This window comes from Choloepus didactylus, chromosome 18, assembly GCF_015220235.1.
Source record: "Choloepus didactylus isolate mChoDid1 chromosome 18, mChoDid1.pri, whole genome shotgun sequence".
NCBI lineage: Eukaryota > Metazoa > Chordata > Mammalia > Pilosa > Megalonychidae > Choloepus > Choloepus didactylus.
The window spans coordinates 15,781,450-15,801,645 of record NC_051324.1 but is presented as its reverse complement, the minus strand read 5'-3'; the positions used below and the strand labels follow the sequence as shown (position 1 = coordinate 15,801,645).

At 43.3% G+C, this 20,196-nt stretch overlaps 1 protein-coding gene across 5 annotated transcripts in view; it reads left to right on the top strand.

Moving 5' to 3' along the window:
- TEKT1 (tektin 1) overlaps positions 1–20,196 on the top strand; it is a 63,350-nt gene that overhangs the window by 37,654 nt on the left and 5,500 nt on the right. For 4 of the 5 annotated variants that reach the window (XM_037808685.1, XM_037808681.1, XM_037808683.1 and 1 more), the window contains one exon: positions 7,977–8,173. In XM_037808685.1, coding sequence (XP_037664613.1) covers positions 7,977–8,173 — 197 coding nt within the window. Of the gene's footprint in view, positions 1–7,976; positions 8,174–8,616; positions 8,873–20,196 lie in introns of those variants that run through there. The other variant, XM_037808682.1, reaches the window with a different exon arrangement.

The window sequence follows — 20,196 nt, the reverse complement described above, 5'->3', positions numbered from 1 at the left end:
GATTTGAATGACCAACTATTAAAAAATATATGGGACAAATGGAGATATTTGATGATATTAAAGAATCCTTCTTTGTGTGTGTGTGTGTGTGTGTGTGTGTGTGTGTGTGTGATAAAGATATTGTGGTTATGTTAAAAGAAAAAGAGTCCTTATGTCTTAGAGATGAATACTCAAGTATTTAAGACTGAAACAATGTAATATCTGGGATTTGCTTTAAAATAATTCAGCTGATGGGCAGGGGTCGGGAGAAAGGTGTATAGGTAAAACAAGATTGGCCATATATTGATCACTGCTTAATTCGATGATGAGTACATGGAGGCTTAATCAATTTACTTTTGTGTATGTTTCAAAATTTCACTTATGCGATGTCAAGAACAAAGCTTAAGAATGAACTACACTTTAACTAGTTAAATATTAATATGAAAGACCAAGTAACCTATAAGTAACCTTTTCTGCACACAAAAGCCACCCTCAGAAATACCAACTTTGCCAGTTTGACTATATTGTGTCACCCAAATGCCATTATCTTTGATGTAATCTTGTGTGGGCAGATGTTATCAGTGTTGATTAGATTTCTTTGAGTGTTTCTTTGGAGATGTGCCCCACCCAGCTGTGGGTGATGACTCTGATTGGATAATTTCCACGGAGGTGTTGCTCTGCCCATTCAGGGTGGGTCTAAGTTGAGTCGCTGGAGCCATATAAATGAGCTGACGGACAGAGGGAACTCAGTGCAGCTGAGAGTGAACATTTTGAAGAGGAGCTACAGCCAAAAGGGACACTTTGAAGAAAGCACAGGAGCTGCAGATGAGAGACATTTTGAAGATGGTCGTTGGAAGCAGACTCTTGCTCAGGAGAAGCTGAGAGAGGACAAATACCCACATGCAACTAAGAGTGATATTTTTGAGGAACTGCAGGCTAGAGAGGAGCATCCTGGGAGAAAGCCATTTTGAAACCAGAACTATGGAGCAGACATCAGCCATGTGCCTTCCCAGCTAACAGAGGTTTTCTGGACACCACTGGCCATCCTTCAATGAAGGTACCCGATTACTGGTGTGTTACCTTGGACACTTTATGGCCTTAAGACTGTAACTGTGTAACCAAATAAACCCCTTTTATAAAAGCCAATCCAGGTTGCTTTGTCTATTAGCATTTCAATAACCCATTAGATCTCTGAGGAGGGCCCTTTTTTTTTTTTTTTTTTTTTTTTTAAATCCTTTTTTCTTTTTCTAAAACAATTACTCTAAGAAGCCCAATACAGAAAGCTTCAAAGAATTGCAATTTGGGCACGTCAAGTCAAGAGCAGAACTAAGAGAGCTCTGAGACAAAAGGCAATAATCCAGTGGCTGAGAAAATTCAATAAACAACACAACTTCCCAAGAAAAGGGGGGTGTCCGCTCACAGCCACCATCCTGGTGGACAGGAAACACTCCTGCCCATCGCCAGCCCCATAGCCCAGAGCTGCCCCAGACAACCCAGTGTGACGGAAGTGCTTCAAATAACAGGCACACACCACAAAACTGGGCGTGGACATTAGCCTTCCCTGCAACCTCAGCTGAATGTCCCAAAGCTGGGAAGGTGGAGCAGTGGGAATTAACAGAGCCCCATTCAGCCATCATTTGAGCAGACTGGGAGCCTCCCTACACAGCCCAGCAGCCCAGAACTGCCCTGGGGGGACGGCACTCACCTGTGACATAGCACAGTCATCCCTCAACAGAGGACCCGGGGTGCACAGCCTGGAAGAGGGGCCCACTTGCAAGTCTCAGGAGCCATACGCCAATACCAAAGACTTGTGGGTCAGTGGCAGAGACAAACTGTGGCAGGACTGAACTGAAGGATTAGACTATTGCAGCAGCTTTAAAACTCTAGGATCATCAGGGAGATTTGATTGTTAGGGCCACCCCCCCTCCCCGACTGCCCAGAAACACGCCCCACATACAGGGCAGGCAACACCAACTACACACGCAAGCTTGGTACACCAATTGGGCCCCACAAGACTCACTCCCCCACTCACCAAAAAGGCTAAGCAGGGGAGAACTGGCTTGTGGAGAACAGGTGGCTCGTGGACGCCACCTGCTGGTTAGTTAGAGAAAGTGTACCCCACGAAGCTGTAGATCTGATAAATTAGAGATAAGGACTTCAGTAGGTCCACAAACCCTAAAAGAACCCTATCAAGTTCAGCAAATGCCACGAGGCCAAAAACAACAGAAAATTATAAAGCATATGAAAAAACCAGACGATATGGATAACCCAAGCCCAAGCACCCAAATCAAAAGACCAGAAGAGACACAGCACCTAGAGCAGCTACTCAAAGAACTAAAGATGAACAATGAGACCATAGTACGTGATATGAAGGAAATCAAGAAGACCCTAGAAGAGCATAAAGAAGACATTGCAAGACTAAATAAAAAAATGGATGATCTTATGGAAATTAAAGAAACTGTTGACCAAATTAAAAAGATTCTGGACACTCATAGTACAAGACTAGAGGAAATTGAACAACGAATCAGTGACCTGGAAGATGACAGAATGGAAAATGAAAGCATAAAAGAAAGAATGGGGAAAAAAATTGAAAAAATCGAAATGGACCTCAGGGATATGATAGATAATATGAAACGTCCAAATTTAAGACTCATTGGTGTCCCAGAAGGGGAAGAAAAGGGTAAAGGTCTAGGAAGAGTATTCAAAGAAATTGTTGGGGAAAACTTCCCAAATCTTCTAAACAACATAAATACACAAATCATAAATGCTCAGCGAACTCCAAATAGAATAAATCCAAAAAAACCCACTCCGAGACATATACTGATCACACTGTCAAACATAGAAGAGAAGGAGCAAGTTCTGAAAGCAGCAAGAGAAAAGCAATTCACCACATACAAAGGAAACAGCATAAGACTAAGTAGTGACTACTCAGCAGCCACCATGGAGGCAAGAAGGCAGTGGCACGATATATTTAAAATTCTGAGTGAGAGGAATTTCCAGCCAAGAATACTTTATCCAGCAAAGCTCTCCTTCAAATTTGAGGGAGAGCTTAAATTTTTCACAGACAAAGAAATGCTGAGAGAATTTGCTAACAAGAGACCTGCCCTACTGGAGATACTCAAGGGAGCCCTACAGACAGAGAAACAAAGACAGGACAGAGAGACTTGGAGAAAGGTTCAGTACTAAAGAGATTCGGTATGGGTACAATAAAGGATATTAATAGAGAGAGGGAAAAATATGGCAAACATAAACCAAAGGATAAGATGGCCGATTCAAGAAATGCCTTCACGGTTTTAACGTTGAATGTAAATGGATTAAACTCCCCAATTAAAAGATATAGATTAGCAGAATGGATCAAAAAAAATGAACCATCAATATGTTGCATACAAGAGACTCATCTTAGACACAGGGACACAAAGAAACTGAAAGTGAAAGGATGGAAAAAAATATTTCATGCAAGCTACAGCCAAAAGAAAGCAGGTGTAGCAATATTAATCTCAGATAAAATAGACTTCAAATGCAGGGATGTTTTGAGAGACAAAGAAGGCCACTACATACTAATAAAAGGGGCAATTCAGCAAGAAGAAATAACAATCGTAAATGTCTATGCACCCAATCAAGGTGCCACAAAATACATGAGAGAAACACTGGCAAAACTAAAGGAAGCAATTGATGTTTCCACAATAATTGTGGGAGACTTCAACACATCACTCTCTCCTATAGATAGATCAACCAGACAGAAGACCAATAAGGAAATTGAAAACCTAAACAATCTGATAAATGAATTAGATTTAACAGACATCTACAGGACATTACATCCCAAATCACCAGGATACACATACTTTTCTAGTGCTCACGGAACTTTCTCCAGAATAGATCATATGCTGGGACATAAAACAAGCCTCAATACATTTAAAAAGATTGAAATTATTCAAAGCACATTCTCTGACCACAATGGAATACAATTAGAAGTCAATAACCATCAGAGACTTAGAAAATTCACAAATACCTGGAGGTTAAACAACACACTCCTAAACAATCAGTGGGTTAAAGAAGAAATAGCAAGAGAAATTGCTAAATATATAGAGACGAATGAAAATGAGAACACAACATACCAAAACCTATGGGATGCAGCAAAAGCAGTGCTAAGGGGGAAATTTATAGCACTAAACGCATATATTAAAAAGGAAGAAAGAGCCAAAATCAAAGAGGATCAACTGAAGAAGCTAGAAAATGAACAGCAAACCAATCCCAAACCAAGTACAAGAAAAGAAATAACAAGGATTAAAGCAGAAATAAATGACATAGAGAACAAAAAAACAATAGAGAGGATAAATATCACCAAAAGTTGGTTCTTTGAGAAGATCAACAAGATTGACAAGCCCCTAGCTAGACTGACAAAATCAAAAAGAGAGAAGACCCATATAAACAAAATAATGAATGAAAAAGGTGACATAACTGCAGATCCTGAAGAAATTAAAAAATTATAAGAGGATATTATGAACAACTGTATGGCAACAAACTGGATAACGTAGAAGAAATGGACAATTTCCTGGAAACATATGAACAACCTAGACTGACCAGAGAAGAAATAGAAGACCTCAACCAACCCATCACAAGCAAAGAGATCCAATCAGTCATCAAAAATCTTCCCACAAATAAATGCCCAGGGCCAGATGGCTTCACAGGGGAATTCTACCAAACTTTCCAGAAAGAACTGACACCAATCTTACTCAAACTCTTTCAAAACATTGAAAAAAATGGAACACTACCTAACTCATTTTATGAAGCTAACATCAATCTAATACCAAAACCAGGCAAAGATGCTACAAAAAAGGAAAACTACCGGCCAATCTCCCTAATGAATATAGATGCAAAAATCCTCAACAAAATACTTGCAAATCGAATCCAAAGACACATTAAAAAAATCATACACCATGACCAAGTGGGGTTCATTCCAGGCATGCAAGGATGGTTCAACATAAGAAAAACAATCAATGTATTACAACACATTAACAAGTCAAAAGGGAAAAATCAATTGATCATCTCAATAGATGCTGAAAAAGCATTTGACAAAATCCAACATCCCTTTTTGATAAAAACACTTCAAAAGGTAGGAATTGAAGGAAACTTCCTCAACATGATAAAGAGCATATATGAAAAACCCACTGCCAGCATAGTACTCAATGGTGAGAGACTGAAAGCCTTCCCTCTAAGATCAGGAACAAGACAAGGATGCCTGCTGTCACCACTGTTATTCAACATTGTGCTGGAAGTGCTAGCCAGGGCAATCCGGCAAGACAAAGAAATAAAAGGCATCCAAATTGGAAAAGAAGAAGTAAAACTGTCATTGTTTGCAGATGATATGATCTTATATCTAGAAAACCCTGAGAAATCAACAATACAGCTACTAGAGCTAATAAACAAATTTAGCAAAGTAGCGGGATACAAGATTAATGCACATAAGTCAGTAATGTTTCTATATGCTAGAAATGAACAAACTGAAGTGACACTCAAGAAAAAGATACCATTTTCAATAGCAACTAAAAAAATCAAGTACCTAGGAATAAACTTAACCAAAGATGTAAAAGACCTATACAAAGAAAACTACATAACTCTACTAAAAGAAATAGAAGGGGACCTTAAAAGATGGAAAAATATTCCATGTTCATGGATAGGAAGGCTAAATGTCATTAAGATGTCAATTCTACCCAAACTCATCTACAGATTCAATGCAATCCCAATCAAAATTCCAACAACCTACTTTGCAGACTTGGAAAAACTAGTTATCAAATTTATTTGGAAAGGGAAGATGCCTCGAATTGCTAAAGACACTCTAAAAAAGAAAAACAAAGTGGGAGGACTTACACTCCCTGACTTTGAAGCTTATTATAAAGCCACAGTTGCCAAAACAGCATGGTACTGGCACAAAGATAGACATATAGATCAATGGAATCGAATTGAGAATTCAGAGATAGACCCTCAGATCTATGGCCGACTGATCTTTGATAAGGCCCCCAAAGTCACCGAACTGAGCCATAATGGTCTTTTCAACAAATGGGGCTGGGAGAGTTGGATATCCATATCCAAAAGAATGAAAGAGGACCCCTACCTCACCCCCTTCACAAAAATTAACTCAAAATGGACCAAAGATCTCAATATAAAAGAAAGTACCATAAAACTCCTAGAAGATAATGTAGGAAAACATCTTCAAGACCTTGTATTAGGCGGCCACTTCCTAGACTTTACACCCAAAGCACAAGCAACAAAAGAGAAAATAGATAAATGGGAATTCCTCAAGCTTAGAAGTTTCTGCACCTCAAAGGAATTTCTCAAAAAGGTAAAGAGGCAGCCAACTCAATGGGAAAAAATTTTTGGAAACCATGTATCTGACAAAAGACTGATATCTTGCATATACAAAGAAATCCTACAACTCAATGACAATAGTACAGACAGCCCAATTATAAAATGGGCAAAAGATATGAAAAGACAGTTCTCTGAAGAGGAAATACGGATGGCCAAGAAACACATGAAAAAATGTTCAGCTTCACTGGCTATTAGAGAGATGCAAATTAAGACCACAATGAGATACCATCTAACACCGGTTAGAATGGCTGCCATTAAACAAACAGGAAACTACAAATGCTGGAGGGGATGTGGAGAAATTGGAACACTTATTCATTGTTGGTGGGACTGTATAATGGTTCAGCCACTCTGGAAGTCAGTCTGGCAGTTCCTTAGAAAACTAGATATAGAGCTACCATTCGATCCAGCGATTGCACTTCTCGGTATATACCCGGAAGATCGGAAAGCAGTGACACGAACAGATATCTGCACGCCAATGTTCATAGCAGCATTATTCACAATTGCCAAGAGATGGAAACAACCCAAATGTCCTTCAACAGATGAGTGGATAAATAAAATGTGGTATATACACACAATGGAATACTACGCGGCAGTAAGAAGGAACGATGTGGTGAAACATATGACAACATGGATGAACCTTGAAGACATAATGCTGAGCGAAATAAGCCAGGCACAAAAAGAGAAATATTATATGCTACCACTAATGTGAACTTTGAAAAATGTAAAACAAATGGGTTATAATGTAGAATGTAGGGGAACTAGCAGTAGAGAGCAATTAAGGAAGGGGGAACAATAATCCAAGAAGAACAGATAAGCTATTTAACGTTCTGGGGATGCCCAGAAATGACTATGGTCTGTTAATTTCTGATGGATGTGGTAGGAACAAGTTCACTGAAATGTTGCTATATTATGTAACTTTCTTGGGGTAAAGTAGGAACATGTTGGAAGTTAAGCAGTTACCATAGGTTAGTTGTCTTTTTCTTACTCCCTTGTTATGGTCTCTTTGAAATGTTCTTTTATTGTATGTTTGTTTTCTTTTTAACTTTTTTTTTCATACAGTTGATTTAAAAAAGAAGGGAAAGTTAAAAAAAAAAAAAAAGAATAAAGACAAACAAGGAAAAAAAAAAAAAAAAGCCAATCCATTTGTGGTATTTTGCATTCCGGCAGCATTAGCAAACTGGAACACCAACCAAAATCAGACTGAGCTGCTCACATTTTTTTCTCCAGGCTTCCAGAGGGCAGAACTGGTGCTCATGGGTGGGATTTATAAGGAAGGAGGCAGTTCTCTGCTGGTGATACAAAGGACAGTGAGATCCTGTCCTGGCCAAGCCTTTGCTGAGGTTATCATGGAGGGAATTCACATTATATGGGTAGGAGATGAGCTGACAATGGTTGGTCACCTCCATTCCATGTGGGGATTCTAAGGTTCGATGAGTTCCCTTGCCCACCAACAATGGCACCTTTAAGGAAGAGAGCTTAGACTCATTTTGGGGCTCCACTAGTGAGACAGCTGAGGCCTCTCTTCCTAACCCACATGGTCACAACAAGCAAACTGACCTCTAAGAGTGTCTGCTGTTAAGACGACCCTGAGACCACAACCTGGCCTCATCTACTCTAATCCTTCTTGTAAGGTCATGGAAGAGATTGCTTCACAGGAGAAAAACATCACCACTCTTCAAAAAGCCATCCTTGACCAAGAAGGGCCAGCCAAGGTGGCTCACACCCGCCTTGAGACCAGGACACACCGGCCTAATGTGGAGCTGTGTCGGGACGTGGCTCAGTATAGGCTGATCAAGGAGGTTCAAGAGATCACCCACAATGTTTCAAGGTAGGCTGGCAGCCATGGACAGAGGCTCCCTGGGGCTCCACTTGAACCTGTTTGCCAGAGGGGGACAGGCCAGTGGACAGTGAGTGGGGGCGGCTGGGCGTGTGTGTATACATTTATACCTGTTCATGTCTAGGGACTGTCTCTACTTTGGCCAGTGGCTACCATGCTGGACTTTGGTTCCAGTGTTTTAATTTTTCTAAAGAAGCCAAAAGTCCAGATATTTAGGTAAAATTTGCAATTTTTAAGTGCTGAAATTCACAGGGACTGTTGGTCCCATGAAACTGGCCCATGGGCACCAACTTGAAATTGCTGTCTTAAGGAGGAAAGAGGGCAAGGACATAGCAGTTTGGCTTCTTCACTGAACACATGGAGAGATCTTTTTCCCCTAACAAAGAGATGCAGAGAAGAGAAATTATTCCCTAATGTTCTTCCCCTTCTCCTAGATTAAAGGAAACTTTAGCCCAGGCTCAGGTAGAGCTGAAAGGGCTGAACTGCAGGCAGCTTGCCCTGCAGGAGGAGATCCAGGTCAAAGAGAACACCATCTACATCGACGAAGTGCTGTGCATGCAGATGAGGAAGTCTATTCCGCCCAGGGACGGGGACGAGCACGGGGACTGGGAGGGTGGCCTCCGCCCAGAAGCTGTGTGCTAATGGTGGAGGATAGTGCAGATTCTCATTAAACCATACCGTAAAACAGTAGTGCGGAGCTGTCATTCCAGGTAGGCATAACCTTCCGCTCAGCCTCTTGGCCGTGATCCCAAGCAGGCTCAGGGGTGAAGATTTAGGAGCAAGGTTCTATCCTGTTGCTGCAGCCGGTGTGGGCATTGTTTACACAGTTAAATTCTAGGTGTTAGCTCAGGATGCTCTTATATCACAGGGCTTGGGGCTTTGGGGGAGAGGGTCGAGGAGCTTTAGTTCAGATCCATTTCAATTCCGTAGATGTGCAGGGTCCCCGTCTTACTCATGCAATGAGATGCAAACATTCCTCTTAACTCTGAAAATGCCTTTTCCCCGGCAAACAATGTGGTGGCTGCTGGCCCAGTTTCCTAAACCTGTTCAAGTCATAGCCCTGGATCAGGGGTCCCCTGAAGACCTTTCCAGACACCTGCAGGTGCCTCTGTGCCTCACTTTCTCCATGCGAAATGAAGGGGGTAGCCTAGGGCCAAAGGGGCCTCCCAGCTCCTAAAAGTTCAACAGAGTGGTAGTAGTGGAGGAGAGGGCAAGCTGGGTTCCTGTCATTTGGGGTTCTGAGGCTGTCATGTGGGGCCATCTCTGGTTCTCTGGTTGGAGGAGGGCACCAGTGGGCATTGTGTCAGCTGGAGGTTTGGCGGCTCTGGCAGAAGTTATGAACCACGTGCTAGGGAGGCTGGAGCAGGCAGCACTGCTGTGGCAAGGGCAGGGAGGGGTCTGTTATGTATTCAGGCCCCAGTAGCGAGTCTCAGAATTGCCAGCTTGGGGAAAAAGACAGCAGGCGTTCCTGGGCTCTCAGTTGAGCACAGTCTTTAGTGCCATCATGTGGTAAGGACTTTCAGATTTTTATTTTTCCTTAATATAAACAGAGTGTGAGTTTGGGGTTGCTTTCCGGTCCAATTAATAATCATTGAGACTTTTTTTTTTTTTAATACTCAAGCAACAGTAAAGGAAAAAAACTTTTAAAAATATTCCCATTCCTCTGCCAGATTCAAATCAGTGGTTAAGAGCTGTGGAGCCAGATACACCTGAGCACGGGTTCTCCAAAAATACCTACCTCCTAGGTTTATTGGGGGATCGAATGAGATAACTCATGTAAAGAGCTTCATACAGAGCCTGTCCCATGGGGAAGTGAGTGCTCAATAAACACGAGCCGTTTTTAATAGTTCCCACCCCTACACAAGAATAACTTCCACACAGTTGAACTCATGGTATAGATTCAACTTTGGGTAATTATTTCCTTCCTTTTATATTGTAAGCACTTTTCCATGTTGCTATGTCATCTTTATAGTTAGTGTAATGGTTGCATACCCCTTTAAAAGGTTTCACCAAAACCGGTTCCATGTAGTTACTATTTCTTATCCAAAGAAATAAGCTCTGCTTATGGCTGGCTGCTTTCTACTGAGTCACAGCAGCTCAGAAATACACCTGGGTGACTGTCAAAGGAAGAACTTTGCATTGGGAAACTACTCATTCATTCATTCATTCATTCTGCTAACACTAAAGTGCCAGCCTTACCATCTCTTGCCCTTTCACATACTGAGCTGTTTCCCAAAAGATGTTTCTGCCGCTCTGAGCTAACATCCAGTTTCCTAATGCTTATTGCACACCTGGTGGGGTAGGGCGGGGGTGAGGAGGTTAGGAGAGCTGGATCCTAGTTCTGACTCTGCCAGGAAAGACCCTCCCCATCTTAGACGTCAGTCTCTTCATCTGTAAAGAATGACAATGGGCTAGATGGTTCAGAGCCCTTCCCATTTCTGGTGTTCCTCAAATCCTTGGGGCACAAGAGCACAAAGACAGCATAGAATGTGGGCTGACCCCCAGGAGGTTTACAATCTAAGTGCTCCTTGGACGAGAGAATCTGCTGTTGCCAGGGGTGCTCCTAATCTGGGGTGGAGAAACCCTCTGTGAAGCCCCATTGGCTTAATGCCGGTCTGTGCCCAGAACTGATTAAGCAGTTAGTTGGCATCACCTCTTAGAGCACTGGGCAAATATGCAGGCCTACCCCACCTCCCAAGCAAGTGGGAGCCGCCCCTCTGCCCATGGGGAAATCTCTGGGTGTTCTGCTCTGGCTTGAAGGGATCAAGTGTAATACCCTTCCCTAGCTTAGGGGGAAGGCCTAAGAGTTTGTGGAAACACAGTTGAGGACTCTCCCAAAGGATGGGAGAATGGGGTGTGAAGCCTTTTTGGAGAAAGCCTTCCCTGTGAATACTGCTCTGAGAAGCAACCAGGCTCTGTGGTCAGTTACGGTCACAGGCTCAGCAATCAGCCTCAGTTCAAGTCAGCTCCTCATCCCCCTGGGGTGTGATCCAGGGCAGGTTCCTGGCATTCCCCAGAATTTTAGCTACCAAAGGTTGCTCTGCTCCAAGAGTTATGAATACTTGATAAGGATGAGCTAATCTTTAAGTCTGAAAACTGAGACTACATCTGAATTAAATTGGGTAGGCAACCTTATTAATCATTGGCACTTCAGGTGTTTTCATAATAAACCAAAGGTGTTTAAGATCTGGCTTAGAAGCTTAAAAAAAACAACAAACTAGTTTTGAACAAAAAGAAAACATTGAAAAGTAGCACCAGCTCTTTTAAAAAGTACAGATTTCAAAATAATTCACCCCAGTTTTTGGGCACCTATCATGTAGCAGGCACTGTAGGGAGATGGGCAGGCGGAGCTACAGGCCAGGGTCGCTGTGCTGTGATGGAGGCGAGAACAGCACTGGGGAATCGGGGACACCTGGAGAGGAGGCCTCCCGAGCTGAGCCTGGAAGGATGGGGATGACGAGTAGGAATCAGCATGGTGGAGGAGGGGTGGGAAGGACGTCCAGATGGTGGAATGGCCTGTGCAAAAAACCAGAAACTTGAAACAGCAGGAGTTATGTTGCTAGGAGACTGATTAAGAGACACAGGGTGAGGGACTGATATCCAGGACACTGCCAGGTTTCTGGCTGGGGTAACAGGGCGAAGGGTGGTGCCATTTGCCGAGATGAATATAGGAGGAGAAGGGCTTCTAAAATGAGGGCGGGGATGGCAGGGGTGGGAGTGGGGGCAATAAGCTCACCTGTGGAGTGTGAGGGGCCTGTGGAGGAAGGTCTGGCTGTAGCCAGAGAGCTGGGAGCCATCAGCAGAGAAGTGGGCGGTGGTTGGAGCCAGGGAAGAGCACGGGAGTTTGGAGTGTATGGAGAAGAGGGGCTGGGCCAGAGCTGTGGGGAACACCAACAAGTCCAGGCTCGACATGTCCGAGCAGAGTCACACAAGCAGACTAGGAAGGAAGCATTGAAGAGGCCGGAGGGGAGCCGGGAAAGCATGGGGTCACAGATGCGGAGGTGGAAGAGCATTTGACAGGCAGTCGGTAGTCAAATGCTCCAGAGAATCAGGTAAGAACGGAAAAGCATTCATTAGATTCAGCAGTTAGGAAACCACCAGTGACACTTTGCCAAAAGCAGTTTTGATAGAGTACTGGGAGAAGTCAAGAAGTGTTACCTTAATTTTAAAGGAGCTCAGCTTCTATTAAGCTATTCATTGAAAAGAAAAATATTCTCTGCTTTCTGATGGTACACACTCTGCCCCAAGGACTAAAAAACTGAGAGCACAGAGCAGAAATAGTGAAAAATCTCTCCGTTTATTACGAGTGCCCACAGTAGACATTGTGAGTTCCCAAGTTGATTTCTTTCAGATCAGCCTATGGCATTGAAAAATAAGTGTGTCTTAGAAGGCATAAACTGTAAAGCTGTGAACACAGACTCTGAAAAATTTCTCGTCCATCTCAGTCATTGCACGGTGGGGAAAACTGAAGCCCAGAAAGGGAAGTGGCAGTCAGAATGCTAGAACCTGTATGCCTTCCAAATAACAAAATCTCGTCAATATCTTTATTGTTGTTTGTACCTTTATACCAATCACATAAGGAAGTCACCATGAGGAACCGGATAGCTTGGTTTGAGCCTTGTTTGAGAACTGTGGCTGTCAGCCCTTGGCATGTTCCTTGAAATCCTTGAAGACAATTTCTTTATAAAATATTTTCCATTGCATTCTTTAGATAATAAACAGCATTTAAAAGGAAGATCTTAGTTAGGTACGAAGACTCTTTAATGGGGGAAGTTATCATCTCTTAAATTTATTGAGACAATTAAAATGAAGGAAAGGATGGCTTTATGCTAACAGAAAGATTAACACGTCAGTTACAAACCAGGTCAAAGGCTGCCTATTTCTCAAGCTGGAATGCCCCCTGTTCTCTCACAGTCTCCCAAGTACCAGTGACGAAAACTCGGTATTCTCATCCCTAGCACAAGAAATTCCAGTCATGTGAAGCAAATTGCCACTTGTCCTCAAAGAAATTATTTAAAAAGAAAACTTTTTAAAAAGATTTTTCCCCCATATTATTTGCCTTGTTCTTATCAACTTGAAATGTTGGCATTTTCTAATCTTTTTTTATTGGCTACGTAATTCAGTATTCATGTCAAAATTGAAAAGTGCCCTATTTCAATGTGTTTGAATGTTATCCTTGCACAGTTCATTAAATTGAAAGACAAATGTTTTACCTCACTGTTGGATATACATTCCAAGCTGTTCAACTTTAGAAGAAAAAAAAATCAGTTTTTCTGTATTATGAACTTTAGACTATTTCATATACAATGTATTAAAACTGCCGTATCAATTTTAATATATAGATTTTGCAAATACTATGTCATACATAATACCTGTTTTAGTTTGCTAATGCTGCAGAATGCAAGCCACCAGAGATGGATAGGCTTTTATAAAATGAGGGTTTATTTGGCTATACAGTTACAGTCTTAAGGCCATAAAGTATCCAAAGTAACACATCAGTAATCGGGTACCTTCACTGGAGGATGGCCGATGGCATCCGGAAAACCTCTGTTAGCTGGGAAGGCACGTGGCTGGCGTCTGCTCAAAGTTCTGGTTTCAAAATGGCTTTCTCCCAGGACATTCCTCTCTAGCAAGCTTGCTCTTCTTCAAAACGTCATTCACAGCTGCACTCCATTCAGTCTCTTTGTGTCAGCATGTTTTATATGGCTCCACTGATCAAGGCCCACCCTGAATGGGTGGGGTCACGCCTCCATGGGAGTATCCCACCAAAGTCAACACCCACAGCTGGGTGGGGCACATTCCAAGCAAATCTAACCAGCACCAAAATGTCTGTCCCAGAAGACCACAAAGATAATGGCATTTGGGGGATACAATACATTCAAACCGGCACAATACCCAACTGCATCTGTAGTGTATACGTAATATATTTATGCCCAACAAATGTTTTAATTCTTTCTAAAAAAAAAAAAGCCTTGGTATTTTGGAGTCCTGGAATAAATTTTACCTGTGAGCAATATGTGGAAGGGGTTGACGTCTAGGACAGCTGCAGAACATTCCTGAGAATCTGGTCCTTGAGTTGTATTTCTCATTTCTGAACATCTCAGAACCTTCTGGGAAAATCTAAATGGTTTAGATACTGGATGGCGGGTGCTAGAGAAAGAGAATGTCATTACTAAGAGGGCTGCTTGGGATCATGGAGGTCATTCATTCCAACTGTCCCAAATTATAGATGAGGAGACAGAGGCTCACACAGAAGAATGGGGAAAAGCCACTTGCCCAGTGTCACCTGGAGGTACTGATAAAGCTGGACTCCTGGCCCCACACTCAGGGATCTTCCCACCCTGGTTTGAGCTAACTTCTCAGCCCCCCAGATAAATTCTTTTTTGAGACCCACACCCCAGCACACCGGGACTCCACATGCATTTCTGTGTGACATGACTTGCCCTCCCTTGCCATCGCTGATTGACCCAAGCTGGGCCATTTGGAGTCTGCCTCTTGCAAAACACACAGAGACTGGGGGTGACCAGTGTGAGCCATGCCCATTCCCCCTTTGGAGAGGAAGACCACAGACTCCAGAAGCTGTGCCTTTATAGTGGACCTGGGTCCTTTCAGGCTGAGATTTGGTGGTTCAACTCTTTCTATGAGATGCCCAGTATATTCTCATTTTTGGCTTGAGGTCACCAAAGTTTGTTTCTGATGCTTGCTCCCAGAAAAACCTTAACTAATATATGTTGAAGAAAAGATGAGTGGCTCTGCTGGAACCAGAAATTTCAGGGGGCATTGCTTCTGAATGTGAAGGAGACAACAGGGTAACTTCTTGCTGATATTCAAACTCTTGAATTCAACTGTGCTTACTAAGAGCCATCCTAGCACATGCTGCTTCCAGTAGAGCTGCAGTAGATGCTTTGGGATGTCTTCCCAGCCCATGACATGCTTCTTCTTCTTCAACACCCCCCTACACCCTCTCCAAGAGTAACCCCCCAGAGGTCTGTTAGTACGATGTTTCCTCAGGTCCCTAACTACATCTGAGCACTGAGCTGAGCTAATCAGATTTTCTTTCCTGGGAATTTGAGACTGAGATTCAGAGCTACTGTTTAGTCTCTAGTCATTCCTTGGGTGGAGGAAGGTAAACTAGGCAGCTGAGATAGGATGGCCATCAATGGCCATGTGCCCAGATGGGCAGAGAATGCAGGTCAGGAGAGAGAGGGAAATGGAGGGAAGAGACTCCCCAGAAATGGGGATCCCAGAGAGGGAGGAACCACCTTGGCTCCTGGCCACAATCCAGGCCCTGTAGCCCCTTGTTCCCAACATTCCTCCGCCTGCCTGGCCCTTGGTTTCCATGCAGTGTCCCACTCTCCCCTGACCCACTGTAAATCACCCCTTCTTACTTAAGTTCATTCTAGAAGGTCTGTTAGTCACATCCAGAAGGGCCCGGATCCAGAATTCCAAGACAGACCATGTTCATGATTAAGTGACAGAAGTCACCCTCTGCCACAGCTCTGGCTGGTGAATGCCAGTTCGGGGCTGGTATTTACACCGACATGATTTTTCCAACATCCATTTTCAAGGGTCTTGAGAAGAGGCACTGGCAGTGGTAGACCTTCTCCAGGTGCTCAGTGTTTGTCCACCTCCCTTTACAGTCTCCATTGGACAGACCACAGGGCCACCTCTGCTGCTCCGGCCCCCAGACCCGAGAAAGCTCAGGGTGTTGCCTGATTTGTTGCTGGGATCCTTTGCATAAATGCTGAGGAACTCAAATGTGGCAGAGATCACAGCCAGTGAGCCACCTCCCCTCTCCCTGCCTCCCTTCCCTGGGCTTCCAGGCTCATTCCTATGGGCCCTGAGGCAATGGCTTTCAAACATTTTTGACCATGAGCTACAACGAGAATATGTCTTATGACATGGCTTCAGTCATAAGGACACACACACACACACACACACACACACACACATAAGTGATGTGTGCATATCTGTGGCTGAAACCAAAGTTTCTTGAAATAATATTGAACCTTATTACACGTAAGAGAGGCAGCATGGAACCAGACTGCCTGGGTTCACATCCTGACTCTGCAACTTACCAACTTAAGCAAGTTATTTTAACCTCTTTGAGCTTCCATTTCTAGTAGTACCTGCCTTGCAGGGAAGTTATGAAAATTAAATGAATTAACATTTGTAAAGCACAACAGTGCCTACCAAATAGTAAGTGCCACCTAGTGTTGGTTGAATGAAATACATGGATGAATTCTAATTCTTCTATATCGTTAAACTAAATGCTGGTCAATCAACTCACCAAAATGACTTCAGGACCACTGATAGGTAGGGATCACAATTTGAAGTGCCAGAATTTGACTTTTTAAAATAAGTGCTTTTAAAAAATGTGGAAAGAATCTATGCATTCAGTACATTTGGTGACTGCTGTCCCTTGGAGGAACCATACTGGGGCAAATTCAGTGAAGAGTGAGACGAGCTCTCAGCCCTGGAGAAACTCACTTCTTGGCAACAGAGACCAAAGAGTGAGCCTGTGGACACCAACTGGGTTGAGCCGTGATTCTCACATATTCCTGTGTCCCTCTCCATCTGCATGCCTCAGTGGGACCCACCATCTTCACACAGTTTGGTCCTGCTCCTTCCCACAACTGTCTGGGGGATGAGCAGCTGATGGAAGTTGAGTCAACAGGCTGTTCTCCAGAGGAATCTGGAATTGGGATGAAGTGATTTCAGTTCCACCTAGCTGCTCTCTTGAATAGAGGGGGAGCAGTGGATGACAGCCATTTTCTGTTATATGGACTAGAAGCAGAAAGCCAGTTTGCAGAAAAAAATGAAGGCAATGCACTAAAAGAAAGGAGAACAGTGAGCATACCCTGCAGCTCTTGGTCCTTCAGCTCCAGGTGGTTTCTGAGGTCCTGGGTTTGCGAGACACTCAAGCATCCTTATACTGCATTCTCCTTTCTGCTAAATGACTCCCAGTGGTTTGCTGTGGCTGCCATCCAGAAGAGTCATAACTCACTAACATGACTGCTTGACCCAACGAGTGGGTGAGCCAGTTGGGCAGAGCGCTCTTGTGAGCCCAAGGGAGCTGGTGGCCAGCATGGGACAGGAGCAGGAAGGCTACCCTGGAGTGGGATACTGATGGAGAAGGAGAGGTCTGCTGGGTAGAAGGGGTAGGGGTAGGGCATTCCAAGCAGTGACTCAGAATACACCAAGGCAAGGGGATTCAAGACAGTGAGGAATTGGTTGTGGATCCTTATAAAGGACATTACCACCCCAAACCAAAACTGAGGAAGACAAGTATTGTGTGAACCCTTGGCCCCCAAGTGTCTTGAAAACTGCACACAGACCTAAGATGGCGGCTAGGAGAGACAGGGCAAAAAAACACCTCTGTGAAAAATACTAGATAGAGGCCAGAAAATGACCCAGAACACCAGTTCCAGTGATGCACCAGCTGGACAAGGTCTGCTAAATCCACAGGGACTGTGCACTTGGTGAAACCAGGAGTCTGTGTTCTGAAACAAGTGAGTGGGCCTGCTGAATGTCTGGCAGCCATGCTGTGGTGTGGGGAAGCCGTGGGTTGGCGTTTGGAGGCGGACTAGTTCTTTTTTAAAAAAAACCCAAAAGCAGCTGCAAATACAGCAGAGAGAACCACACAGTGAAGCGCAGCAGGAAAGGGCTGTGCAAACACTTCAATATCTGGCATGGAAGATAGCCTTTCACGCATCCACTGCTAGTTGTCTTGGAGTGAGGAGGGCAGAGGTGAGCCAAAAGGGGAAAAAACCATGCCCCTTGTAGCCATCTTCCCGGTGGGCTGGGAATGCTCCAGCCCGGTACCAGAGCCACAGCCCAGAGCCGCGCCAAGGGACCCAGTGTGATGGGAAGTGTTTCGGCAACACTGTGCACACACCACAATATTGGGCGAGGATAATAGCCTTTTGTGCACCCACAGCTAATTGTCCTGGAGCTGGGAAGGCGGAGCTGTACCAAAAGGGGGAAATTAACATGCCCCATTCAGCCATCTTTATAGCAGGCTTGGAACACCCCCACACGGCCCGTTGGCCCAGGGCTTCCCTTGAGGGATGGCATGTACTTGTGATGTAGCACAGCCTTCCCTCAGCAGAGGCCCTAGAAGGGCACAGCTTGGAAGAGGGACCCACTTGGAAATCCCAGGGACCATACGCCAATACCAAGGACTTGTGGGTCAGCAGCAGAGACAATCTGTGGCGAAACTGAAATGAAGGTTTACTCTTGCAACAGCCTTAAATCCCCAGCAACACCTGGGAGGTTTGATTATTAAAGTTGCCCTGCCTTCCTAACTGCTCAGACACACACCCCACATTCAGGGCGGACAGCACCAACAACACACCCAAACTTGGTACACCAATTGGACCCCACAAGAACCAGACACCCACACACCACAAAGACAAAGTTGGGGAGAACTGACTTGAGGGGAATAGGTGGCTTGCAGATGCCATCTGCTGGTTAGTTAGAGAAAGTGTATGCCACCAAGTTGTAGATCTGACAAATTAGAGATTGGTGTCTGAATAATCCTTCATATCCTAAAGGAACCCTGTCAAGTAAAGCAAATGCCAAGAGCCCAAAAACAACAGAAAATTTTAAAGCATATGAAGAAACCAGACGATATGGATAACCCAAACCCAAATACTCAAATCAAAAGATCAGAGGAGACACAGAACTTGGAGCAATTAATCAAAGAACTAAAGATAAACAATGAGAGCATGGCACAGGATATAAAGGACATGAAGAAGAGCATGGCACAGGATATAATGGACCCTAGAAAGACATAAAGAAGAAATTGCAAGAGTAAATAAAAAAATAGATGATCTTATGGAAAAAAAGAAACTGTTGACCAAATTAAAAAGATTCTGGATACTCATAGTACAAGACTAGAAGAAGCTGAACAATGACTCAGTGACCTCAAGAACCACAGAATGGAAAACGAAAGAACAAAAGAAAGAATGGGGAAAATTTTGAAAAAATCGAAATGGATCTCAGGGATATGATAGATAAAATAAAATGTCCAAATATAAGACTCATTGGTGTCCCAGAAAGGGAAGAGAAGGGTAAAGGTCTAGAAAGAGTATTTAAAGAAATTGTTGGGGAAAACTTCCCAAACTTTCTACACAATATAAATACAGAAAGCATAAATGCCCAGCGAACTCCAAATAGAATAAATCCAAATAAACCCACTCCAAGACATATTCTGATCAGACTGTCAAATACTGAAGAGAAGAAGCAAATTCTGAAGGCAGCAAGAGAAAAGCAATTCATCACATACAAAGAAAACAATATAAGACCAAGTAGTGACTATTTAGCGGCCACCACGGAGGTGAGAAGGCAGTGGCATGACATATTTAAAATTCTGAGAGAAAAATTTCCAACCAAGAATACTTTATCCAGCAAAACTCTCCTTCAAATTTGAGAGAGAGCTTAAATTTTTCACAGACAAACAAATGCTGAGAGATTTTGCTAATAAAAGACCTGCCCTACTTCAGATACTAAAGGGAGCCCTACCAACAGAGAAACAAAGAAAGAAGAGAGAGATACAGAGAAATTTAATAGACATATATAGAACATTACATCCCAAATCACCAGGATACACATTCTTCTCTAGTGATCATGGATCTTTCTCCAGAATAGACCATAGGCTGGGACATAAAACAAGCCTCAATAAATTAAAAAAAAAATGAAATTATTCAAAGCACATTCTCTGACCACAATGGAATACAAATAGAAGTCAATAACCAGCAGAGACTTAGAAAATTCACAAACGCCTGGAGGTTAAAAATGAGGGGGAGATGAAAACATTCCTGGATAATCAAAAGTTGAGGGACTTCATCACCAGTAGATCAGTCCTATAAGAAATGCTAAAGGGAACTGTGCAGGGTGAAAGGAAGGGACACTAAACAATTGACTGAAACTACACGAAGAAATAAAGATTTCCATTAAGGTCACATGGTAAATATAAATACCAATACTACTGTATTTTTTATTTGTAACAC